The sequence below is a fragment of the Grammomys surdaster genome, unplaced genomic scaffold (genome assembly GCF_004785775.1).
Source record: "Grammomys surdaster isolate TR1022 unplaced genomic scaffold, NIH_TR_1.0 126113, whole genome shotgun sequence".
In the NCBI taxonomy this organism is placed as follows: domain Eukaryota; kingdom Metazoa; phylum Chordata; class Mammalia; order Rodentia; family Muridae; genus Grammomys; species Grammomys surdaster.
The window spans coordinates 5,421,044-5,448,293 of record NW_021620921.1 but is presented as its reverse complement, the minus strand read 5'-3'; the positions used below and the strand labels follow the sequence as shown (position 1 = coordinate 5,448,293).

Below are 27,250 nucleotides of genomic sequence, written 5' to 3'. Positions count from 1 at the left end.
AGAGAGAGAGAGAGAGAGAGAGAGAGAGAGAGAGAGAGAGAGAGAGAGAGAGAGGGAGGGAGTAGAGAAGTATGTGGAAAGAGGGGAAGGGGAGGAGGAAGGGGTGAGGAGACAGGGAGAAGCAAGAGGCAAGAGAGCAAAAGAGATCAAGAGAGAGAGGAGGGGGCAAGCAGCCCCTTTTATAGTGGGCCAGGCCTACCTGGCTATTGCCAAGCAACTGTGGTGGAGCATACCTGGCTATAGCCAGGTAACTGTGGGGGTGGAATTTAGACAGAATGCTAACACTTATCATTCCTAATGCTGTGACCCTAAGAAGGCTAGGCTGATTCCATGACAGGCTTCAAACTGGCAGTTAAGGAGACTAGGCCTAAATCTCTGTTTCTAAGAACTTGGCAATTCTAGGCAAGTCCAGACCTCAGAAGCTGCCCTACCACCTGGTTTAAAGCGAGGACAATGGGTCAGCAGCAGTTTCCAGACTTCCTCAGTTACTTCCTCAGCAACAGTTTCCAGACCTCCCCAGAAAGTTTCCACCCCCACACACCGGTAATGGAATGTCTGTAGAAATGGACCCAACAGATTAACATAGAGGTCACCTACCTCAGAATTTCCCAATGTGCTTCAAATCAGCCCTTCAAGCTCAATTGGTTGTCTCTCTATCTTGATAATGGGAGTCCCCAGCATCCTGGACTTCTGCAGAATAAAACACTCTTTGCGTTTACAAACTGAGTCTGGGGTGTCATTATTCAGTGAATCATGGACCCTTACAACCCTTTAATACAGTTCCTCATGTTGTGGTGACCCCCAATCAAAAACTTATTTTTATTACTATTTCAAAACTAATTTGCTGCTGTTATGAAACATCATGTAAACATCTGTGCTTTCTGATAGTCCTAGGCAACCCACGTGAAAGAATCATTCAATCCTCAAGAGGCCATGACCCACAGGTAGGGGAAGAACCTAGGCTCTAAGGGTTATACTGGAGATCTGATTCAAGATAGTGGTGGCCACCAGCACCCAAGGGACCACAGAATCTCCAAGGAGCCTGAGAGACCCACAGAGCTCCAAGGGAAGACAAAATGGCAAAGGAGCCTGCAGAGCTTACGCTATCTCCAGAACAACTAAAGAGAGGCATGTTTTGTGAGAAGATGCTTTTTTTAAATGGACTCACAACATTGGAAGGAAAGATGGTGAAGCAGAGCTGACTGCAGTGGTGTCAGCCTAGCTGTGACAGGTACGGACAGGTATGGGACAGGTACGGGAGCAGTATGGGAACGCAGCTGCAGCTGACAAAGGAACACGCCGTTGCTGAGTACAGCAGGTACTTGGCCTGCTGCAGCTTGACCTGTTTGTCCTTGGGGGAGGAGAGCATGAGTCTGCAGCTCTGGGCTGGAAGCACTGTGGTGAGCTGTGTGCAGAGACATGGAGTTCACATGGCTCCGGCACCTTGACATCCTCTCCATAAGCAAGACACACTGACTCTGGACAACAACAGGTTATCCAGGACAAGTCTCAGTGATAGTCCAGAATTTATGGTGCTTCAGAAACCAGAAACCTTGAACCAGAGCAGTGATTCCTTGCAATCAGTCCTTGCGATGTAAAGCTGTGTGGGCAAAAACACACTGTGTAACACACTGCAGCTAACAACATCACTTCGATGAATAAATGCAATAGAGAGGTGGAGAGGATGGCTGAACAGAGCAGCCCACAAAGCAGAGAGAGGTGAAACTAGAAACTTGGTAGTGGCAGCAACAGGTGCGGGAGGAGCATGGCTCTGGTGGACAGGGAAGCAGGTCCTCGCTGAGTAGGACTGGGAGGGTGGTGTGCAGGCCTGGAGCTCTCAAGTGGCTCTGACCCCCAAGTGAGCTGCTCAGCCTAGTGATCGCTCTGCTCTGAGCACTGAGTCATTTTCTGAATTGGGTTTCCTTGAAAGACCTCCGCGGTCCATGCTGCCACCTTGTTGGTGTCTGTGCCTCTTGCTACAGCAGGGGGCCATGTCGAGGTCCATGGTCTGTGCTTCCTGCCACAAGGGACCGTGTTGGGGTTTGTGTTCCATGCTGCCAGTGGCTGTTAGGGGCAAAGAAGCTTCTTTTGCAGTGGTTTCGATGACTGCTGACTTAGCTGAGCATGAGAGACACTGAAGCCTTCTGTGACAACTCCACACCCGCTTCCCCCCCCATAAACAATCTAGTCAGAAAGCCACTGAAGAGAATCCTTAAAAATTAAAGTATACTCTTCATAGTTGACGGCTTCTGGCATTGGTGAAGGGAAGGTCTCAGTTATCTTTAAAGGGCTGGTCACTGGAAGTTTGACTTCCATGCTCCAGTGAGAATGTGGGCAGCACAAACTGGACTTGGTGGGGTTTGGGGGGAGGAGGGGGTAAGAATGGGAGGATGGACCTGGAAGAAATGGAAATTGGGTATGAGTACTGTGTGAAATTCCCAAATAATCAATTAAAATACTATGATGGAAAAAAGATCTTTACTATAAATTTATGAATTCTAAGAACATAATTAAATGGAAAATGATGCCATCAGTGGCTCCCAGAAAGAGCTTTCTATATGAAAAGTACCACAGAAATTGAAGTTTTAGAGAAGGTTCAAGACTCCCATGCTATCTCCAGATCAGTGCTACCTTAATCAAAAAATGCTCATGATTTCTGATGATGCATTTGCTAATGGTGATGCATGTCTGATGACCTAGTGATAGACATTTGCTCTTTCTCCATTGTCTCTTCTATCAAAGTAACAAGTAAAATAATTTGGATGTATATTCTTGATTCATTCAACTTGGTACTGTTACCTTGTTCAAAATGACTGCTATGGCTGAGCCTTAACTCTGAGGAAGAAGCTGAACAAACGATAGATACATTTATCCCCATCCATTCTCCTCTGAAAAACTCATAAATCATCGAGACATTTCTACTTTTATTTATTACATAGCTTTGTTACTAAGAACCAATCCATCCTTCTTTTAAAATTACTTTCATCCATTTTTCTGCATTATGAATTCATCTCTTGACAAAATGACAATTTTAAAGAGATCTCTCTCTATGTTTAAATTTTCATTTGTTTAGTTACCAATAAATTGTTTAAACTGTTTCTTTTTTCTTTTTTAGTGTTCCAGGCCATTAATATTTCTGTACTTTGGGTATGTAAGAAATGGAATGTGCTCTGGCCCACTCTCATGCATTTGCTGAAATCCTGGACCCAATGTGACTGTGTTTGGAGACAGAGCCTTTAAGGAGGTAAGTAAGGTTCATTCAAGTCCCAAGAGCAGGTATCTAATCCATCTAACAGGATTGGTTTTGTAAAATGAGGAAGGGACACCGAGGACAGCAAGGACAGGGCAGGAACAAGGCTCTGTGAAGGCAGCTATTGCAGACCACACATACCTCAGAAGAAGCCACACTTACTGATGCTTGAACTCACAACCTCTGGCACTCTGAGAATATGAAGTTGTGTTAGGCATCAATGGCAGCCCAAGCATATTAACAGTTGATCTCTGTGTTCCTTATCTATTTGGGAGGGGACAGGGCAGCATTCTAAGTGTCTAGACACTGGCCCCTTTATATATAATATTTCGAATTCTTATTTCCCCTCCTCTTCACTTGTTGATTTTTGGTTTACATAATTCCGGGTTGTTTTGTTTTTCTTTTGTTTTAGGTAAAATAAAGGCATGTTATTCAATTAGTGACAGAAAACATTCGCTGAGGGCTCTTGTCCTTCAGAGGCCATAATCGCAGGCCTCGGGGCTGTCCTGTAGGTAGAGACTTAAGTAATCCTGGTAGGTCTTGGCATCAATGAAGTGGGATGATGCTACTGGGTCGTCCTGCATGGCTGCAATCCAGAACTTGAGTTTTGGAGTGTGGATTAATACACTCATTGAGCTCCAATGCTTCCAGTCGTTGAAACCAAGGCCAAATCAGATAATCAGTCATAGAGAGAGAATTCCCACCAAAGAAAGTTGTCTTCTTGCTAGCCATGGCCTCCCTCTAGCTTGCTGAACTCTCTTCAACTCTTCCTTTATGCCAGGACAGTCTTCCTCTCTCTTCATCCTAATAAAGTTTGTAACCAAAGACAGCACCTTAGAGAATAACTCAAAGGTCGTCTTCTGGCAAGCTTTCTCGTACGGGTCATCTGTAAATAATTTCTCCGGGTATGCCTCATCCAGGTACTCACAAGTGATGACAGATTCAGTGACCAAGTGACCCTGACTGTTCTCCAGAACCAGCACCAACCCAAAGGGATTCTTCTTAAAGAACCACTTGGGCTTGTTCTTCAGGTTGATGTTGATGACTTCGTGCCAGATTCCCTTGGCTTTCAGGACCATCAACGTCCTCTGAGTGAAGACACAGAACCTCATGCTGTAGACGTGGATCTGGCCCTCCGAGACCATGGTGGGGGGGGGCTGTGGGGGGCGCTTCCCTCCCCCAGGCTCCTGGCGGATGCTCAGGGCGATGCGTTATGCAGGTTGAGAGCTACGCAGGTCCGGATCCCATTTGCGGGTGACTCGGGAAGCCAAGTCTTGCTCCTGATCCTACCCATACTTCCAGTTTTTTGGTGTACTCATTTGTTTTCCAGATTTTTCCTTTATGCTTCTACATTTGAAATATGCTTAAAGAAAAAAAAACTTTCATTCCTCAGAATTACATCTAGGTACATTTTTTTTGTTTGTGTTTTCTTTAATTTTTATTCTCAGTGTAAAACATAATATACAGATCAATTTCTTCAATACAGAAAGCCAGTAACTCAGCTGATAAAGGAACTTGATTCCAAGCCTGGGGACCTCAGTTCAATCCCTGGGGTCCACCAAAAAGAAAAAAGAAATTTCTACAATTTTAGGAGATATTTAAGTTGCCTAGAGTTGTAACATGTATGCCTATATGCATGTATGGTAGAAGTTCTTAAATTATAATAGTATATATTCTTATCTGACAGTAAGTTTCAGACTAAACAATTATGTTAACCTAATGATGGACCAAACGAAGAGATTACCACCCGATCTAGCTGAATTATGGAATGAAAAGATTTTTTTTTAATTTGAGGAAAATTCACAAAGATTGTAGACTTTTTCAAGTTTCTGTAAGAAAATACTTCCTATACTCTCCCCCCACCCAAGGTTTTCTCCTCCCCATTCTGTTAGTAAAATTCTAGTCGCAATCAGATGAGCTTCTAGATCACAGCTGGTGATACAGAAAATAACTATAGGCCTGGTGTGGTGGTTTTGAATCCCAGCACACAAGAGGAGAGGGAGAAAGGGGAAGTGGGGAGGGAGATAAAAGAAGAAAGAAAAGTCAGTAGAGGTTGGGGAGAAAAATTACTATAATAGGGGGTCTTGGAAGAGGGCGAGAACAGCTTTTCGTTTAATGGCTGACAAGAAATGAGCAGACATCTCTGCAAGTTCGCGGTCAGTCTGTCAACAGGGTAAATTCCAGGCCAGTTCAGGGTTCCATACTGAGACCCTGACTCCAAACGGGTAAAGGGAAGATATAATGGACAAGTATATGACATGCCTGTCATTATCCACGCTGAATGTCCAGGCTCAAGAACAGAATTACTCCAAGAAATGTAGAATTTGACACTTGACAATCTTTCTAAAGATTGTAGCTATGACAAACAGCCACCCCTTGTTTTCTGTTTTCCAAACGCCAAAGCTCTACCTACAATGGGCCTCTAATAGACATACAGCCGCTGTGAAAAAAAATATCAACATTGTCCTGGAAAATCGACTCGAGGAACTACATAGTGTCCAAACTCTCTGGCAAAACGTAGTAGATCTGAAGAGAAACTTCTCACGAGCCAAACAAGTACTTGCGGGGAAGGCCACCAGAGTCTCACAAAGAAGGAGGTCGCACTGGCACCTAAAATGCTGGAAGAAAGGGCTATTGGAATCAAACTCTCCGGAAACGCAGAGCCCACGCCCCCAGGCTGACTGAGGGATGGGGCGGGGACGATAGGTCACGTGGAAGGCCCGTGCTCACTGACAGCGAGGCCAAGACAGCTTGCTAAGGCTCCTGCAGGCTATGCGGTAACTATTTAAAATGTGTGCAGGCCTACTTCTCTGAGACAAGACCCCATCTCCATGCTGCAGCGGCGCCCACAGTGAGCAGCTCCGCCACCTCCATCCCAGCATCCTCCGCGCGGACTAGCAAGCGCGGTAGCCAAACGTCACTCCCCACCGTCAACCCGGCGTTGCTATGGCAACGCACTTGGGGCTATGTCGCTGCAACCCGCCCCTGCATCGCGGGTGTTCATGGAACTGGTTCCCTGGGCGGACCGAGGCCGGGAAAACCACCCGATCTTGGCCGCAGAGGCGCAACCCGTCGGCTGCCGCCCCAACGTCGCGCAGGCCCACCCCGGAGCCCGCGAGGTCCACGTGAGCGGCGCGGCCGAGGTGTCCGCCAGCCCAGACCGGGCGCTGGTGACTGTGCGGGTGAGCAGCACCAAGGAGGTGTCGGCCGAGGCCAAGAAGAGCGTGTGTCGCCGCCTGGACTACATCACACAGAGCCTCCAGCAGCAGGGTTTGCAGGTGAGCCTTCTGAGACTGGGTGCAGAGCGGGTGACTCTGGACCTTTGGGGATGCTTTGTTACCTCAGGATTCATTCTAGGGCGCAATGGATGCTTGACCCTTCCTTCTAGAATCTAGATGAAAGCCGTTATTGGCCGCAGCGAACTTGAAATCAGGAATGTAGGTTGGGTAGGGTTTTTTTCTGGTGATGTTTGCTGCGGTGATTTTGTTTTTAAGGTTAGAGTGATGAAATGTTTTCTTGAAAAAAAAATGTTTGCATAAGTAGAATGTTGAACCTTCCCCTCCCACTCCCCGCCCCACACACTTTGGTAGGTTTGTTTTGTTTTGTTTTGTTTTGTTTTCTGCATGTTGAAATAGGCAGGTGAGGAACTTGAACTGCTTGCTTCTGATCAAAGGTTTGTGTTCTTCAGGGTATTTATTAGCACCTATTTTTAGATTATGACGATCACCTACCCCAAATTTTCCACCTTTTTAGTTTTAACTTTAAGGCAACGTATGTAGGTATCATAGGTGAAATGTTTCTACTTCCTAGATATGTCTGTGAAACATATCACTAAATAGGTCACACCTTAAGCCTCCCTCCTTTTAAGGAATGGGGCAAAAATGGAACTAGTTTTACCCCACACAGCAACCCTTAGGCATGTTTTAATATCCCCACTTTCCAAATTTAGGGCGATAAAATAATGCTCTGAGTTTTAAAGAACAATAGTTGAAATCTTGTTCCTGAAACCGCAATCGAGATTACTTGCAACTTTGCCACACTTCAGATAATTACTATGAAAGAAAATTAGAAGCCACAGCCAGCCGTCTGAATGTTAGCATTGTACCAAACCGGACCCTAGCTGCAGGAAACTTGGTTTTCAGGGCTGACTCTGATTTGGTCAAAGTGCAACCCAGTATTGCTTCTGTGCTAGAAATGTCATACCTTCAAAAAACTGGTCTTTATTTTTTAAAAGAAAATGCATTGCATTTGAAACCAGAATAATTGAAATGATGGAGGCGGAGTTCCCAGGTTATTTTATAGTTTAAAAAGTTTAAATGTAAATTGCAAACAGTGAAAAAATAGGTTTAAAATGTAAAGAACTATGTCCTAAGCAACCTGCTGCAGTCCTGTTTGAATAATGTAATGAGTTTCTTTTTATGTCATTGACACAGAACGTAATCTAAACCCATGTATCTAACTTCTAACATGTAAAGCAAAATAAATACAGTAATTACATTCAAAGTCAGTGTTCGAGGCAAGACACAGGACAGTAATCTCCCAAATTACCTTTGCCAACAGAGGAAAGCACTCACAGAGATGGCTTGTTCAACAGTATAAAAATCATGTATAGTACTTCTCAGGGTAAGTTATGGACTTCACAAAGTCCTTATGTGATTTAAACGTTGGAATACTGGGTTATAAATACGCACTCCCGTGCCTAGAGGGCTTCTCCCAGCCTAAACACTTGAAAGATGGAAACTGACTTTCTCATCCTTATTTCCTGGCTTCTCTCTCCATCTTAGTCCAGATGACTTCTGTTTTGTTTTTAAGAACCAGACCAAAATCACATTCTTGTCATTCTCTTCTCAACCCTGATCCCTGTTATGCAATATCCCACTTCTTTCTTTAAATAAAAAGTGTCAGTCTGTTATCATTCTTGATGTACTTATCTCTCAGAGTGATTGCCATCTGAGTAATGCTCATGTACATAGTGCATGTAATGAAAAATGCTTTGGAATGAGTAAAAGAAAAAGAATGAAGCAATGTATAAGTTATTAGCTCAATTACTTAGATGGTCTTAGGTTTGTGAATTTGTATGAAGATAGAGCAGTCAGTTTTAGCATTGCTTTAAAGGGGAAATGAAGTTCTAACTAGTGTTTGCTTAACCCAAAAGCATGTATTAAGCACTCCCTAACACCGTTCGGACTTAAGTGGCACTTAGCATCATTTTGTCTTACTTTGGGAGTGGATATTGCTGTAATGGAATATCACAATCTGACTAGATAGTGTTAAGTTAGGGTTAGGGTTAGTTAGTGTTTATAGCCCCAGAGGTTGCAAAAGCCAAGGCACCGTCCATTTTGATTTGGTCTTGTGAAGATTTCAGCTCATGATACTGCGATGGTGCCTAATCTCTGTGTCCTTATATGAGAGAAGGCAACTCACTGGAGCCTCTTCATGAGGACACTAATTCCATCCATGAGGCTCCACGTTCATCATCTAACCTCACAGACCACCCTCCACCATCACACCAGTAGTTAGGTTTCAGTATATGAATGGGGCATGCAAACATTACAGGTGATAGTCATTATAGTGTGTTCTAGTCTATATGTCAGCTTAGCCTGTGAACCCCAGGATTAGCCTATTCATAACTGTATTATGTTCAATAACTATACGTACCTCAGGCAGATTGGTAGGCAGAGAGATAATATTTTTGTGTATTTTGAGGGGTAAAATTTTTAGAGACCTTTATTTTCTCCAAACCTGGCTTATCAACAGCTTCTTTTTTTTTTCACTTTTCCTCCTGATTTTAATCTATAAGCATCGCCACTGCTTTCTACATCAAAACAATTCAAAAGTTATAAAAGAGAAAGTAAAGATCACATGAAATCTCGTAGTTCAAAGATAGCTAGCCACTTCTAAAACGATGCCAATATTTTAGATATCTTATTATACATTCACATATACATAAGGTTTTGTATGACAAGATCAAGCCAGATGCATAATGTTTTTTATACACCACTTTTAGAAAAACAATACATTGTAAACATCTAACGTCTTTAAAGGATGGTTCTGTTATCTTCTGTGGTTGTACAGTATAATTGAGCAATAAATTATTAAACAAGTCACTGTTAAAGGACAGATGGTTTTCAGAATTTTCACCAACAGGAAGTAGTGTCCTAGAGAATGGCCTGTGTATCCATCCTCAAGTGCTTTCTTGTTCAGTTATAGCCTCAGAATAGAATCCTAAAAGAGAGCTTGCTGGACCAAAAATAGGTTATCTACTTTAAAAAATGGTACCTCCCCTCAGAAAGATAACACTATAATTCCACAAAGCCTGCATCTAACTCTGTGACTCACGTGTGTGTAGTACCAACATAGACTAGAAGAAAGTGTTAGATACCCTGGGACTGGGCTTACAGACAACTGTTTGCTGCCATGTAGGTGCTGGCAACTCAACCCAGGTCCAATAGAAGAGCAACCAATGCTCTTAAACACTCAACCTTCTCTCCCTAAATGTCCATTCTTTTTTTTTTTTTTGGTTTTTCTTTTCTTTTTTTTTTTAATTTTTTTTCTCAAATCATAATTAATTCACACAGGGGTATAAACACAGAAAGGCAGGATGTGGGGAAGGGAATGACACTGGAGTGTGGGTGTTCAGGGGGAATACAGATATCTTCAGAACCGGGTATTGGCTGAGTGAAGGTTCAGGGGACAAGTCACTATGACTCTGCCTATGACTCGATTGTCCTTATCTAAGTTGGTATTGTCTGCCAAGGCTACCTATTTACAAGGTCTATGATTACTCAGGCTTATAAATTTCCACAAAAGCTGCCTGTTGACATTAGCTTATAGCCGTCTGTTTTAATGTTTTTCCACTGAGACCCAAGACTTGGTGTTTGTATACATGTATGACAGACCTATTGCTGATTTTAGGCCTATGGCTGATTTTAGGCCTACAGTGTGTAAGCAGGGCTGCCCCTGACATCTCTCTTCTCTAAGTATAGAAGGGCTGTGGCAATTCTAAACTTGCGAAGGCGGGGATAGAGGCCTGACCTCCAGTATTTGAAGGGGACCTTGTAATGGCTCCAGTCCCCCTGTCGTTGTCCAGTGAGGCATGAGGGCCATTCCAGTCCCGGTGTCTTTTTCCTAGAGAGGGGATACTTTTGACATCAACCCCTATGCAGTCAGGCTTGTCCCTCAGGGAACCCAGATAGATATTTTTATCTTTTATTGATATTCCCTTGCAGTGCTTAGCCTCGCAGCCTAAGCAAGAATTCAGATTACCTGTCAGAGGGGGTTCTGGGTGGCCCTTGTCTGCTTATCAACAGCTTCTAAAGGACAAATCACACAAGTATTTAGGCTTTTTTCTTCCAATAAAAGCTTTAAAAAGCAACTATTTTTTTAATTTATATATTAATTTTATTATCCTTTATGTTTTCTTTCTCCCCTTTTATTAAATATAGATTCTTTTCTCATACAGTATAATCTGAATACAGCTTCCCCTCCCTCTACTCCGAGTTCCTCCCCACTTCCCCTCCCATCCTGATCCTTTTTCTGTCTCTCATTAGAAAAGAACAGGCTTCTAAGATATAACAACAAAACAGAGCAAAGTAAAATATAATAAGGTGAAGCAAAACTGTCATATCGAAGTTGGACAAGCCAAGTGAAAAGAAAAATAAAAGTACCCCAAGAGAAGGCACAAGAATCAGAGACCCACTCAGTCACACATTCAGGGGTCCTATGACGATATTAAACTAAAAGCTGCAATATATATGCAGGGGACCTGTGCAAACACATGTAGGCCCCGCGCTTGTTGATTCAGTCTCTGTGAGTTCATATGAGCTGTTATTTTAGAGGGCCTTGCTTTCTTGGTGTCCTCTGTCCCCTCTGTCTCCCCAATTCCTTCTGCCTCTTCCACAGAATTTCCTGAGCTCTGGAGGAGGGATCTGATGGAGACATAGAGGTAAAAATATTTGGGCTGCCAGAATCCCATGATCATAATAAAATAGTATGATTCATGCTGCTCTGAAAGTGCGTGTATAATACATTGACGAGATAACACTGATTTTACTGTAGGGATTCCAGAAAGACTTTATAAAGGAAGTGACATTCTGTCAAAATGTTAAGCACTGGCCAAGGGGGAACCATTTAGGTTCCACATCAGAATGCAGCAGGTGTGTATGTTAGCAGCACTCTAGTGTAGCATGGCTGGAATGCAGAAGACACTGGGCAGTGATAGAGAACTAAGAGACAAGACTAAGGGAGATAACTGACCAGCGCTGGGCGGTGGTGGTGCACGCCTTTAGTCCCAGCACTTGAGAGGCAGAGGCAGGCGGATTTCTGAGTTAAAGGCCAGCCTGGTCTACAGAGTGAGTTCCAGGACAGCCAGGGCTATACAGAGAAACCCTGTTGGGTGGGGGGGGGGGGAGAAAAAAAAGGAGAGAACTGAAGGCTGACATCAAAGTCTGTGCCTGTATGGCTTCCTGGTTCCTATTGCTGTGACCTCACAGCAACTTGAGGAAGGGCGTGTTTGGTTCACAGTTTCAGAGGGTCCCAGTCCATGGTGCAGGAAGGCACAGTGGCAGGATGGCAGGAAAGCACAGTGGCAGGAGCAGCTAAATCTATGGCAGCAGGAGCTATTCCCATGGCCTGGAGCAGAAAGCAGAGAATGGAACCAGAAGCAGGGTTTAGTTACAACATCTGTGTGTGTGTGTGTGTGTGTGTGTGTGTGTGTGTGTGTGTGTGTGTCTTCCTCTATCACATTCCACCTTTTTTTCTACATTTACTATCCAGGCTCTACCTTCTGAAGGCTCTATAGCCTTCAAAATAACACCACAAGCTTGAAAACAAATGCTCAAAATACAAACTTGAGAGATATTTCAAATCCTAACACAACAATGCCCGAGTGGAGCATTTCGATACTGTTGATAGACCTTATACAATGGCCATCTCATTTACTACTCTACAAAGTTAGTGGTTCAATTGCTGTTTTACAGAAGAGGATTCTCAGGACCAGAGTAACTACTGGTGATTAGCTTACCCACCGCTGAGAGATGATGTAGTTTTAGATACCAACCAAGACCTTTGACCCGTGCTCTTCAGGATTGCAGTATGTTATTATGTTACTCTCTTGGCAGTAGATGATTGAAGTGCCAGGTAGGGGACATAGCAGGAGATATTGATAATCTCCTTTTATAAGCTTGCTGGCCAGCACTTGTCTACCATCATATTTGAGTTAACTGCTTGAGTGTAAAAGCTTCCAGGCTCTGAAGCTTCCTGCAAATGGAGTTGGGTTTTAATTCCAAGAAATTAAGTTTTGCTGCCCCACCCTGAATAGTCTTCAAGTAAAGACAATAGAAAACTGAACTAAGTGGCAGGAGACCCCAGCTTCCTCACTTGTTGGTGGAAAATGGAGATCTTTTCTCACCCCAGTTGCAGAGTTTCTCTGCAAGGTAAATTCAAGTTGTCTTGAATGGTAATTTGCTTTCCAGAACAACTTTTATTGGCTCTCTTCTGTCTTGATTCCCCTCACTCACTTAATTTTTTTGGAATTACTATCAAAATAAATGTATCCAAACTTTTTTTCCAAACTGACTTCTGGTAATACCCAAATTAGGATAGGGGATAGTAGACACTCAGGGTGACCAGTGCATGCCTGCTCCACTTGCCACAGGAACATTATTCTCTTCTGTAATGAAAAATTTTAATTTTTGACAGTTTAGCCAAATACATTATTCTTTTCTGTATGTTTTCTACCTTTAATCTACCTTTAATGTACTGTTTATTCAGTCCATGGTTTGAAGGCAGTATGGCCATTAAGTGATACATCTTGAAACCTTTAGGGATCCTTAATAGTTTGTTAACTATTCTGTGCTTGGTGTTTATTTTGGTAAAATAACAATGGTTTTATTTTCTTTTATCTAGATAAGCAGCAATGCTTATAACCTTCGTTAGTCTATCTTTGTAAAATGATCTCAACTTACCTTTTGAAAATAAAAAAAATCACTGTTTTACATAACTGAAAAGTCAAGTTTTTTTTGTGGGTATCCAGGTTTTATATGGTTAGGTCCCTGGCTTTCCTGGTGTCTTTTTGCGAGGCTAAAAATGGTGCATGCATCCCAAGCCTTGCATCACAGGATGGTAAGACATCTTAAGGCAGCCATATTTACGTATTATAACCATGCTAGAAAAGCAGTCCTGTGGGCTGGAAACATGGCTCCCTGCTTAAGAGCACTTGTTGCTCTTAACAAGGACCTTTGTTGGATTCCTAGTATACACATGGCAGCTCACAGCCCTCTGTAACTTCAGTTCCAAGGGAGCTGTTAACCTCCTCTAGACACGATGGGCACCAAGCACACACATGGTGCATAGACATACATGTGAGCAAAATACTTATACATGTAAATAAATCTATAAATAAAACCTAAATGGACAACCTAACTTTTGTTTATGGCAAGAGAAATGCTACAGACAAATTAGCTTTTATTTTGATATCTGTATGTCTATGGCAAACAAGTGTGGTAATCCAAAATGGTTGAGATCTCTCAGGGTTCACCTGAATCACACAGTTGCTGCTTAGGAGTAGAAAAATAACTAAGACATGAGGATTCTTTACAGCCTCAATTGTTTTGAAATATTCCAAGTCATTGTTGTTGTTGGTTTTGTGGTTTTTTTTTTTTTTTGCATTCTCAAGCTATTTTGAGCTAGACCTAGATACTCCTATACTATCCACACTGTTTAAATGATTAAATCTTTGTAAAACCTTTGAGCCCCTGTTCTCACTTCATTACTCTTCTACTGGAAAGATTTCTTGCCTCCAGGAAACAGGGCATGATAAATGGGGACACGGAGATACAATCTGTAATTCTAGATGGTGAAAATCTCTACAGAACAAGTAAAACTGCCCTTTATATTCGGTACTAAGCATTTATGTTTCAAGATAAATGCTGATTTTACAGTATTGTAGTCAGTTTATTCAATTTTTTTCAGAACAATTGTAAGATTTTCACTTTTTGAGTTTGTTCTTATGTAATGTTTATGGCTACTGAGACTGTCATCCTACTTTTGCATATTATGTAAATAGCTATTCCTGTATTGACCATTTTACTTTAAAAGTCTGCCTTCTTATATATATGTAGAAACAAAGCTAGTTGTCAGGAAAGGCTCATAAACTAGACTGGTATGGTAGATTTATCAGCCTTAGCAGTATTGACATGGTGAGCTGAATAATTCTCTTTTGTTGGCTTAACCTGTATACTGTAGGATGTTTAACAGTATTTCTGGCCACTTACCTATAGTATAGACAAAATGTGGCCATTTAGATGCATATTGGAAAGTCAAAAGCCAGATCAAAAAGAAAGACAAATGTTTCATTATTCCATTCATGCAACATTCAGAACAGGCAACCCTATGGAGAAAACTAAGTGTTGGACTGTAAAGGAGAGGCACAGGAACTGTTTATGTGGAGGAACTGTTCGTGTTCTGGAGTCCTTGAGACTTCACTGGACGCACCTGTCAAACCCAAGTTGCTGCAAGTTACAAAGAGTGAACTTAACATTTGCAAACCGGGGGAAAGAAAGGCATGAAACAGGCTATCAGACCTTAATCTCAGGACAGAATTCAGACTGTAATAAATTAACCCAGTTTTATTATTAACAAAGGATGCAGCTGAACTAAAGGGAGTGGGGAAAGGCGTGTCCTGTGTAATTAGGAAAGAGTATTTTAGCCGGAAACTGTAAGGGTGAAGATAAAGATACAGAAACCCCGGGCTCTGCTTTCCAGAGTACACTAGTTAGCAGTTTTGAAACTGCTTTATATAGTATACCGGTGTTGAGCAAATGTATGAGTAGAGGCACGTTTCTCACTGGTGAAGAGGGAAGATGGAAACAGTGTTAGAATAAACACTGATTCTGACCTGGGATTTTAAGCATCAAGAGGTGCTATGGTCCGCATGGCTCTAGGGACTGACCTATCTGAGGCAGAAAGGGAATGAAGAAATAACATACATATGGACACGGAAGGGCTGTGCTCTCTGATAAAGAAGTTGTAGCACCCCAGAGCTCAGTGTGCATACTGGATAGAATAGAATAGGAAGATTGGTTGTTGCATATAGCTGAGCAGGAATAGTCTCTAGAGTGTAAAGTGTTATGTGTGGGTGGCAGTGGCGGTGGTAGTGAAAGTAAGGTGGCCATTTTACATACACCATCAGCATTCTGATTGGAAGGAGGCTTTGCCATTCCCATGGGGCTAAGGCATTGGGATCACTGACATGACCGTGCCCAGGTCAAATAATACTCATTCACTCAAGATGGTACTTGTTTCCTATATGGAAGAACTAACTCATTGTTTATCTTCCTTCCATGTCTGTGGGAAGATTCAAAGGCAATCATGATCATGTAAATATATCTGTTGGTTGTGGGATTTTTTTCTTTCTTTTTTTCCTTCTTACCTTTTTTTTTTTTTTGGCTCATAGTTTGAGAAGTAAATTGTGGCAGGAAATACTTGGTGGAGTTCTATACTGTAATACTATGGAGTCTACTTCTGTCTATTGCCTTCTCTATCCAAGCACTTTACATATAACTTGTTTTTAAATCATTATAACAACCAGGTGCAGGTGGTGTGTGTATTGACCTGATTTTATACATGTGGAAGCAAAGACTCAAAACTACAGAGTAACTTACCCAAAGGTACATATGATTGGTAGTATGTCAAGTAAGTCAATATTTTCTATACAAGTGAATAAATGACTGAAAAATGAAGTGAAATGTTTTTTGTTTGTTTGTTTGAACAGGTATCTGTAGGCTTCTAATTGATTTTATGGCACTTTTAAGAAAATTTAAAACGTTAACTCAGGCAGTTCATTTTGCACACTGTATGTCTTCATATTTCAAACTCAGGCTTCTTAATTGATAGGCAGAAACAACTGAATTTTGTAGCCAAATTTAGTAACTTTAATTTGATACTTTCTGTTTCAGGCAGAAAATGTAACTGTGACAAAGGATATTAGAAGAGTAGAAAATGCTTATCACATGGAAGCCGAGGTATGTAGAGTGAGTGGAAGCACCTTGACTGTGTGGAATTTAGACTGCAATTTAGACTTATTCTTAAGCTGAAATCTACTAGAGAAATTACTCTTGGTGATGATAAAAGATAATTTTTTCTCAAAAGTATTCTGATATTATACATCTGATGATACTTTATAATAAATGTAATGAGATCTACTTAAGAGAAATCGTGTAAAATGAAGTAAGAATAGGAAGATGGAGACAGCACCTAAACACCACAAACTTTCTGTAACATTATTGCCCGGTGAGAAGAAAGCATGAGAGGAGAGAAATTTCCCTTAGATAAAACATGGAAAAGCCATAAAGGATTGAGACTTTTTAAAAACATTTTTATTCTGTTTCTCAATACAAATTCACAGTCACTGTGAGAAGCATTGTTTAACATTTTAAATCATGTTGTCTTACCCACCGTAAGAAATGCTCTGTTTCCAGAATGCTCTATCCAAGATGACACTGAGATCCTAGCCTGCCGTGCTTGACCCTGAGGTCTGAGGATCCAGGCTTTTATATCAGAGTGCGTCTAGTTGTGATAAGACGGCTTTTCAGTCTCAGTGTTTTCAGCTGCTACCTGTCATAGGAAACAAAGACGACTGAGTTAGAGTACAGTCTTGTTTACCAATGAGAGACTCTTTCTCTCCAGAAGTAGAAAACACCCCCAGAAGCCACCTGGTGCTCTTCTGTCAGTTAGTTTATTATTGCTTCCAAGTATTAATGTTGAGCTTAGATCACTTGGATTTCTCAGAGATCAAGTGTTAAGATCAGAGGAGCAGGAGCAAATGGACATTAGAACATCAGCATCAACTCTTTGTCTCTTGAGATAAGAATTTCATCTTATTTCATTACAACTAGACGCACTCTGATATAAAAGCCTGGATCCTCAGACCTCAGGGTCAAGCACGGCAGGCTAGGATCTCAGTGTCATCTTGGATAGAGCATTCTGGAAACAGAGCATTTCTTACGGTGGGTAAGACAACATGATTTAAAATGTTAAACAATGCTTCTCACAGTGACTGTGAATTTGTATTGAGAAACAGAATAAAAATGTTTTTAAAAAGTCTCAATCCTTTATGGCTTTTCCATTTCATGAGTAAACACTCATGTCAATAAACTTTGTGATTGTTCCATTTAAAATTTAACTGTCTCAATGAAATTTACAGTTATTCATAGGGAGCCACTAGGAAAGGCTAAAGACGTGCAAGTAAGTTTTCTGGAGATGTCTCACCGTTTTCCATGGCCTACAATAGGTGAGCTCTGAGAGGCAAGATCCCCAGAGACTTTACCCCAGGATTGCTTCTTGCAGCTGATACGCCTTTTCCTATCACTATTACATAGTCTAATGATTCCTGGGCCTACCCTATTGAGCACATTTCCTGCAGATCAACATGAAGATGAACTTTCATGAATTAGTGCTATTTAGATGAATTAATGATTTTATGGAATTCCTGGTTTGAGTCAAATAATTTTAGGAAGACAGTTTTAAGAGATGGTTTTATTTATTTTGCCAAAGATATATAATAAAGTAAGAAACAATCAAAAATAAAAGGTACCCATTCCTCATAGAATAGTAAGTAAAGGATAATAATAAGAGTACAATGAGGTTTCACAATTACACTAAAAAGAGAAATGGGCTTGGGACAAATTTGTGATCAAGGAAAACATTCATTCTAGGTCAGGTTCAAGGATGAAGCCACAGGTGTGCACTATGATAAAGTGAGGCCACGTGAGACTGTGCCTTTGAACTTATAATGAGCTCTCAGAATGAACACTGCTTTGAACTTAACTATTGACATCCTTTTGTAACTCCCCTTTTATGTAACATCTTATCTGTGAAGTAATTTTCTAAGAACTTTTGTCTAGCTTTGTATAAGAAGGCCAGAGAAAAGGAATAAAGTGTGCCATCTGGGGCTCTGCCCCATCTACCCATCAATTGTATGTGTATGGCTTGGGGGACTCTGTCTGATCCACCAAATGTACATATGTATATGTTTGTCTATACATAATGTATAGGTATATGTGTATGTATATAACTATACATGAACACCTGTGAAGTTGATGAGACAGGTGGTTATGCCCAACCAGTGTGTGTGTGTGTGTGTGTGTGTGTGTGTGTGTGTGTGTGTGTGTGAGAGAGAGAGAGAGAGAGAGAGAGAGAGAGAGACTGTGCATACTGCCTATGTAAAAGATCTTAATTCTTTTCATTTCTTTTCTATTTCATGAAGAGTTAATGAGTTCTAAGCCTCTCACCTGGCCAGCAAGAGGTGCTTGAGCCAGAGAGACGAGACACCAGCGCTTATTAAAGCACAGATAGTAACAGTGTTACAGTGTAAGAAACCAGCTCTTATCAAAACACAAACAGTAAGAAACCAGCACTTGTTAAAACAAATAATAACATCGTAAGGCCAGGGAATCATCTGTCTTTAGCCTTCATTCGACACTGTGTCCCACCCAGGCCAATTCCCCTAAAGGCTGGAGAAGGCCTCTGGCAAGCTTCAACATCTTTTAGTATAGATTTGGTACAAATTATTTTGACAGAATGGGTAGTCAGGCAAGATTCTAAATAACAGAGGTTTGATTTTAGGAGGGTAGTGTATCCTGCTAAGGGTTATTACCTGTTAGTAATTCAGTTTATAACAATAGGAACAGGAAATTCTACTTAGAAGGGTATGTTTTGTTTCATATTAATTTTTAGGCAGGGTCTCAATATGTAGCCCACAGTAGCCTCAAATTTATGCTTTTCCTGCATCAGCTACCTGATTATAGCTGGGATTATAGTCTGGAACCATGGATGCTGGACAGATGGCTTAGTGGGGAAAGTACTCCTGGAAAAGGCAAGTCTGTCTATCAGGAAGAGGTCAGTTAACTGTCAGGGGCTGGGAGCTGAGGAAGTAACCAGTAATAAAATTATTTGAGACTTGTGAAGTACTGGGGCAGATGTCGTTGTTTAGATGAGGGAGAGCTCATGGCCCAGGGAAAGACTCAGAGTAACTCACCCCCAGGAAGCTCTAAAGCCTGGGAGCAGCTCCACAGCATGCTGGAGACTCCTCAGTCTGAGTAGAACAAGCTGGGAGTCACCACAGTTGACAAAGGGTACGTGAGGCCTTCGAGAAGCCCATTGGAAGTCAGATTGTGAGCATCATGGGGAAGACATAACACCCTGTCCACAGACAATAGGAGATGGGATCCTGGAACTTCTTTGGGGTGCTGAGCACTTATGTTCCCATTGTGGAATGGTTCTATAGGAAAGAGGGCAAAGCCCTGTGAGACATTATTTCTGGATATCTGTGTCTACGTGTGATAGCTGTGTTAGGGCCATCCTGGAGAACTACACTCTAGGCCTCAACAGTCTGTGGCACTCCGAGTACATTGTGTGCTTCTCACCTTTTGTCTACAGCTTCTTTGAGCAAGTGGGCAGTGGTACTGTGATGTGCGCTCCTACGAGCGGCTTGCCTGTTTTCTGTCTGCCAGAAGCCTGTTAGCAGCCACTACTTGACCACAATGCCAAGAAGTTCTACCCCAGATACTTTAAGTCTATACCGTCTGCCTCAAGCTGCTGGACAAGGACACCTTCAAGAGCGAACAGCACCCTCTCACTGCCAGAGCTTCCTCAAGCTCTTCCAGGGGCACTTCCTTCCTTTGTCCATTTCCCCAGCTGCTCCTGTGACCCCAGGATGGTGCCTAGGGGTGATGGGGCACATCCAACAGAAAGTGGAACCTTGACATCATCAGGTCCTAACACAAGATGGGACCAGGATGTTGGGGTCCTGCCAGCTTCTTAGTACTCCAGAGCCTGAGCCACCCCCTTCCTGTTTTGTAGCTCTCCTGGGCTTCCTGCTTTTCATCTTCCCCAGAGGTGAAAACAGGGGCCCAATCAGCTTCATGTGTATCCCCAGAAATGTCCTGGGTAGACTAGGCTATGTCAGCACCCCACAGTGGAGCCTCTCACACTCACCTTTAACCAGTGTAGCAGGGTGGGAAAGCAGACAGGGTCAGCTGGAGGCCTTTTACCCATATTTCTCCTAACACAGTTACCCTGAGAATACTGGGGGCGCCTGGCCTCCTCTAGACAATGCCAGCATAAACCCATCCATCCAAGAATGGGTTTGCACACAGGCCACTGAAAGCCCTTGGGTTTCCATTTTCTCATCTCCCAGGATTTGAGTGACTGCCTTCCTTCCTCACTGCCCCTTTTATACATGCATGGTGTTTACTGAGGAAGGACACTCCAGCAGTGATGTTTCATGGCCACTTTCTCCATCTCTAGGATGATGTGAGGTATGGAATGTGGTCCATGCCCCAACACTACAGTGAGTTTGTAGATTTTTGTATACCAAGGTTTGAATTAGATTGCTCAAGTTGACTTGACTTCTCTGTACACATGATTTTGAAGAGATTTTAAAGACATCCCTTCTTTTTTTCTTACATTCTTGCCACTGACCAAGGCTTTGGTATAGGGAAGCAATTTTTATTCTAAGGATCAGCAAGTAAGTTGGGAAAAGCTTTTGTTCCTCTTTTGTAACTCTACACACACACACACACACACACACACACACACACACACACAAAACCCCCTACACACAAACACACACACACACACACACACACACACACAAAACCCCCTACACACAAACACACACACACACGCACGCACGCACGCACGCACGCACGCACGCACGCACGCGCCCAGGACTGCTTTTAAACTGCTACATTTTGCAACTTCTTAATGCTCAGGCTAAGAAGCTCTTAATTAAAACTAGTCTAAAGGAATCTGACTCTTTTGGACCTGGAATTCTGAATCTCATTTGTCCTGCCCAAGGAAGGCAAAGAGGAAGTACCCATTGTGGGGCCAGTTCCAGCCTGAGTGGGCCATCAGGAACCCTATGCTTCCCCATGAACTTTTTGGCAAGAAAACCCACAGGCCAGGGGGTGGTGGCTCATGCCTTTAATCCCAACAAGTGGTTTTAAAAATCTGCAGGCATATCTCTTGTGAATTCGAGGCCAGCCTTGTCTTCAGAGGGAGTTCCAGGACAGCTGGAGCTATACAGAGAAACCCTGTCTCAAAACAGAAAAGAAAACCCACATTTTTTATCTCCTCACTGCTTCTCTGGGACTCACCCTTCTGTCCTCTCATGAAAATTGGTGTTTGATTCTGACCCAGAAGACCATAAAAGTCTCTGGTATTGATTCGATTGGGTACGTCACTTCCTCAAACTTCCAGGAGACTGGCTAAAGGTGGTTCTCGTGCTGGAGCAGGGGGTCTGGAAATAAGGCCTCAAGTTGGTGCAGGACAGTAGTCTACTAGTGTTTGGGGTGAAGGACAAGATTTGTCAGAGCAACAGGAAGCTGAGAAGCTCCCATTCCCAAGGATGAAACAGGCGGAGCCAGCCCTGGGTTTTTAGTGAAAAGAAAGGTACTCTAGAAAAATCCATAGGCAGATGACCTAAACCATGCATCAGCCTCCTAGCAGAGAGCTATCGTGGTGAAGTTCCAGAGGAGGGTCAGATTCACTTCTGTACCTCTGGAAGGGGACACATAGCTCAGTGAAGTATGACATACTCACTACCAATCAGAAGTCTAACTGAATAAGTTAGACTATGAAGTTGGAAGTGGTATCAGGCTTAGAAATTAGCCATATAATACCCTGAAAGAGAGAACCCTCTGATTTCAGAAAAATAAAAATGAGTAAATTTTAAAATGGTTTAAAAGAATTTTTAAGCTAATAGCAGGTCATTTTAAATTTCATAATCAGAAGTCTTTAGTTAGAAAATAATATAGCTATAAACATTATTTTTTTCTTATCTGGTATATTTGTTATCTTAAAATAAAATGATCTCCTTTCTTTTTATCATTCGTTTGTTTGTTTGTCGCAGAGTCTTGCTATGTAGCCTTGGCTGACCTAGAACTTGCTTTGTAGACCAGGATGGTCTGCCTGACTGTCTTGCAAGTGCCGAGGTTAAGGGCATATACCACCATACTAGCTTGGCTTTACTTTTTATACTTATATTCAGACAAACATTTAAAACTACATGAAAATAGCATCAAGTATCCTTTCATTTACAGGTCTGCATTACATTTACTGAATTTGGAAAAATGCAAACTATTTGTAACTTTCTGGTTGAAAAACTAGACAGCTCTGTTGTCATCAGCCCGCCTGAGTTCTATCACACACCAGGTTCTGTTGAGAACCTTCGGTAAGTTAACACATCTTTAAATTATTCATTCTGAACAAAACGATTGACTGCTGCAGTTCTTTTAATGTCATACTAATCTTTGAATCCCTAAGGCGGCAGGCCTGTCTTGTTGCTGTGGAGAATGCATGGCGCAAAGCCCAAGAAGTCTGTGACCTCGTTGGCCAAACTCTGGGAAAACCTTTACTAATCAAAGAAGAAGAAACAAGAGACTGGGAAGGCCAGATGGATGATCATCAGCTATCCAGATTGCCAGGTTCATTAACTGTACAACAGAAAATCAAAAGTGCAACCATCCATGCAGCGTCAAAGGTGTTCATTACTTTTGAAGTAAAAGGAAGAGAGAAGAAAAAAAAGCATCTTTAAAATTCAAACTTAAACATAATGTATCTGTACTTTTAAATCTTTTTTTATACATTTTACAGTGCTTCTTTCTTTCTCGGACATACATGTTGTATGATATACTAATCCTCTGTAAAATCTGCCACTTTTTGAACAGAATCCCACAGAATATACATGATCACTTTCTAGTCTCCAAAACACTATGAGAAATGCTGTGAGAAATAAATGTATTAAAACATATACTTTTGTATACTGAGAATTTATATATAGAAAATAAAATTAACAAAAAAAAAACAGCTTATATTGAATTTTTACTTTACAAAGCAAGTAAGTCATGTCTTGCTTGTATTTGTCCAGTTGTATAAAAATGTAGAACCTAAGGTATATGTCGAGAAAAACATCATTCATGTTCCACAAAACATGTTAATGTTTTCCATTTCATCACAGGCTGTATGTTTGTTCTTTTAAAATATTTCATACAATGTATTTTGATTATATTATTTTCCCTCCCCAACTCCTCACAGATTTTACCCCCTCCATCCACCCAACTTTATATTCTTTCTCTTAAAAATTCAAAATCAAAACAGAGTGCACCTGCGTGTGTACACACACACACAAAGAATGTATTACAGTTTTGTTGGCCAACTATTCCTGATCATGAGGCCTGCCCTCATGTGTAGTTCATATACCCGTGTATATATGTTGTTGAAGAAAAGTGGTTTTTCTCTTCCCTAGCAGCCAATTGTAAATAGTTATGGGTAGGACTTGATGCCCACTTTCCCCGTCCCTATGCTGGGATTTTGTCTGGCTTAAATTTGTGTGGGTCTTGCGCATATTATCACAGTCTCTATGAGTTTATATGTGAATCAGCCTTGTGTCTGGAAGAACCTACTTCCTTGGAGTTATCTGTCACCTCTGATTTTTTTATAGCCTTTCCCTTTTCTTCTGAGTCAACCCCCAAGCCTTGAAAGGAAGAGTTTACTAATGACATCCATTTAGGGCTGACTGCTCCAAAGACTGCACACTGTCCAGTTGTAGGTCTCACTGTTAATTACTATCTACTGCAAGAAGACTCTTCCCTGATGAGGGTTGAGCAATATGCTGATGTATGAGCATAGCAGTATGTCTTACAAGTTACTTTATCGCTGTGCTCCTATAGGAGAATAGTAGTAGTAGATTTCCCCCGAGGGCCCAGAAACTATTCTTAAGTTCCAGCCTCATTAACAGTGTCAGGTATGGGTTTTATGGGATACTTGCTCATTCATGTTCGTTTCTATTTTATTCATAAAGCTAGAAATGGGAAACAGCTTAGATGTTTTATCTACTGATGAATGGCTAACAGAGATGTAATAGGTTTCCACCATAGAATATGATTCAGCTGTTAGGAACAATGAAAATTTCAGGTAAATGGATAGTGCTAGAAACCATCATTCTAAAGTGAGGGAACCCAGACCCAGAAAGACAAGCATGGCCTGCTTTGTATGTAGGTGTTAGCTTTTACACTTCATCTATGTGTGTTTCAATCAGAACGATCACAGAGATCAGTTAGGTAACTAGTAAGAGAATAGAAAGAGGGAATCCTCTGAAGAAAGGGAGACAATATAGTGTTGGAAAGGGACAAGGGAATTAAGACACAAAAAACTAAAATGGAAGATTAAGGGAGGAGAAGTGGAGAGGGTGGACTATGAGGAGGGACAATGAACACTAACTTTTGAAGTCTTGAAGTCATGTGAAACCTATAAATATTGTGATAGTTTGTATATGCGTAGCCCAGGGAGTGACACCATTAGGAGGTGTGGCCCTGTTGGAATAGGTGTGTCACTGTGAACGTGGGCTTTAAGACCCTCATCCTAGCTGCCTAGAAGTCAGTCTTCTAACTGCCTTCAGATGAAGATGTAGAACTCTCAGCTCCTCCTGCACCATGCCTGCCTGGATGCTGCCATGTTCCCACCTTGATGATAATGGACTGAACCTGTAAACCAGCCCCAATTAAATACTGTCCTTAATAGTTGCCTTGGTCATGGTGTCTGTTCATAGCAGTAAAAGCAGTAAGACAGATGTTGATACCAGGGACTGGGGTATTGCTGTGGTAGGCCTGACCATGTTTTTGTTTGGAAGCATGTAGATTTGGGGATTTTAGATTTGGAAAACTGAAATGCTTTAAGTGGGGCTTAATGAGCTATCCTACGAATATGGAAGACTTTGTTGCTGAGAGTCGTTTGAACTGTGCAGACCTGGCCAAGAAGTTTCAGTGGAGAAGAATTTCAGTACACGGTGTAGACGGTTTTTGTGCTGTTATGGTAAAGAATGGCTGCTTTTTGCCATTGTCCAAAGAGTCTGCCTGAGGCTAAGGTGAAGAGATTTAGATTAATTGCTTTGAAAGGAAGTCTCAAAAAAGCTCAACAGCTTTGTTCTCTGGTTAAGTCTCATGAAGAACATTTTGAACAAGTGTAGTAGGCTTAGAAAGAAAAAGTGTAAAATATATGGTTCGAATATTAAAGGGGCACCAGGAAGTGAACTGGAGTTGAATCCTGTGTTCATGGATATTAATTTGAATTAAGGGAGTGGTGATCTTGGGGTATGATCCCACCCAGCTAAGTTTAGGTCCAGGCATGGTAGTACAAGCCTTTAATCCCAGGAGGCAAAGTCAAGCAGATTTCTGAGTTCAAGACCAGCCTTGAACAGAGCAGGTTCTGGGTGAAGAAACGCTTAAGTCCAGGCATGGTGGTACACGCCTTTAATCCCAACATTACAGTAGACAGAGTCATACAGATCTTGGAGTTTAATGGTCAGTCTACAGAGCAAGATCAAGGAGAGCCAAGCTTAGGCAGTGAGGGAGTTGGAAAACAGAAAGCTGGTAATGAATAAGGAGGCCATGTTCCAGCCTCAGCAAGCAGTGGAACTCGGCAGCTTTGGCCATGTGGCTCTGGCTTTAGAGTCCAGAAAAGATGGGACTACTTGGACAATTGGTGCTGGTTAGCTGGAGCTAAGAAATTAGCAGTGGTTAAGAAGAGACCAGCATCACTGAGGTGAAATCTGGTAAACATTTTCTGAGATCACAAAGAAGCAGCATTCCAGAGATAGCCAAGATTGTACCCTGTGCTGCAGCTGGGCTTGGTAATGTCACCCAGGTGGTACTGGTTTCGAAGGTTTGAAGGAGTCATGGAGAGCAGCTGAGGCTTGGCACTGTGAGAGGCTAGGGAAGGCCATTGGTGAAACTCCAGCCTCAGTTGCAGTTGATGGCCCAGGACTAAAGGGGTCATGCAAAGAAGGTGAGGCTTGGCACCATGAAGAGAGCCTATGAGAGGCTATCGGTGAAGTCTAGTTGTAGTTGAAGACCCCAGTGTATTGGAGATACCAGTACCATAGAATGATCACCAAGACCATCAGCAGCAGTGGAGGGGAGTCAACCAGAGCCTTGAGTGCTACAGAGGGCAGAGCTGGAGATGTTCCCAAGCCCTTTGGAGATCACGTGTGGATCCCAGATATTGGAACAAGAAGCTGTAAAGCTGAAGTTGATTTGGAGACCCCAAGATATTAAAGATGCCAGAGCCGTGGGATATCAGCCCAAGAGAAAGAAGTTGCAGTCAACAAAGATGAAAAATGAGTGGAGATCTGAAGACTGCTTTGACATCAGACATGGAGATGCAGAGTTTAGGGTTTGCCCAACTGGTTTCCTGTCTAGCTTTAGGGATTACAGTTAAGTGATTAGATGAATCTCAGAAGAGACTTTGAACTTTGGACTTTTAACTTTGTTAAGACTGCTAAAGACTATGGGGACTTTGGAAGTTGGACCTAATGTACGTTTTTATTATGCTATGGCTAGGCTTGGCCCCTATAGACTCATGTGTTTGAATAAGCCTATGGGGGCTAGGGAGTGGAATGTGATGATATGCTTTGCCCAGAGAGTGGTACTATTAGGAGATGTGGCCCTGTTTGACTAGAGTAGGTGTGTTACTGTAGGTGTGAGATTAAAAATCCCATCCTAGCTGCCTGGACGTCAGTCTCCTTCTAGCTGAATTCAGATGAAGATGTAGAACCCTCAGCCACTCCTGCACCATGCCTACCTGGACATTACCATACTCTCACCTTTATGATAATGGACTGAATCTCTGAACCTATAAACCTGTAAACCAACTAAATACTGTCCTTAAGAGTTGCCTTAGTCATGGTGTCTGTTCACAGCAGTAACACCCTAAGATATACATATTAAAAGGAGTTTAAATAGAGTTACCATTTAGAAGGGGAAACCTCAATTAGATATCATCTCACCAAATAAGTTCTCCAATACCATAAACAGGTTACATCTTTTGACATGTTGGCCAATGGGGTCTCTCTCTCTCTCTCTCTCTCTCTGTCTCTCTCTCTGTCTCTCTCTCTGTCTCTCTCTCTCTCTCTCTCTCTCTCTCTCTCTCTCTCTCTCTCTC

General features: G+C 42.0%; 1 protein-coding gene and 1 pseudogene across 1 annotated transcript; one reads left to right on the top strand and one right to left on the bottom strand.

Moving 5' to 3' along the window:
• Positions 1–3,645: 3,645 nt before the first annotated feature.
• Positions 3,646–4,410, bottom strand: LOC114611452 (annotated as a pseudogene).
• Positions 4,411–6,055: 1,645 nt separating this feature from the next.
• Positions 6,056–23,264, top strand: Irak1bp1 (interleukin 1 receptor associated kinase 1 binding protein 1). Its single transcript, XM_028756204.1, has 4 exons — positions 6,056–6,528; positions 16,207–16,272; positions 22,354–22,484; positions 22,577–23,264. Exons 1-4 carry the CDS (start codon positions 6,217–6,219, stop codon positions 22,845–22,847), a joined length of 780 nt encoding a protein of 259 aa, XP_028612037.1. The 5' UTR covers positions 6,056–6,216; the 3' UTR covers positions 22,848–23,264.
• Positions 23,265–27,250: the final 3,986 nt, after the last annotated feature.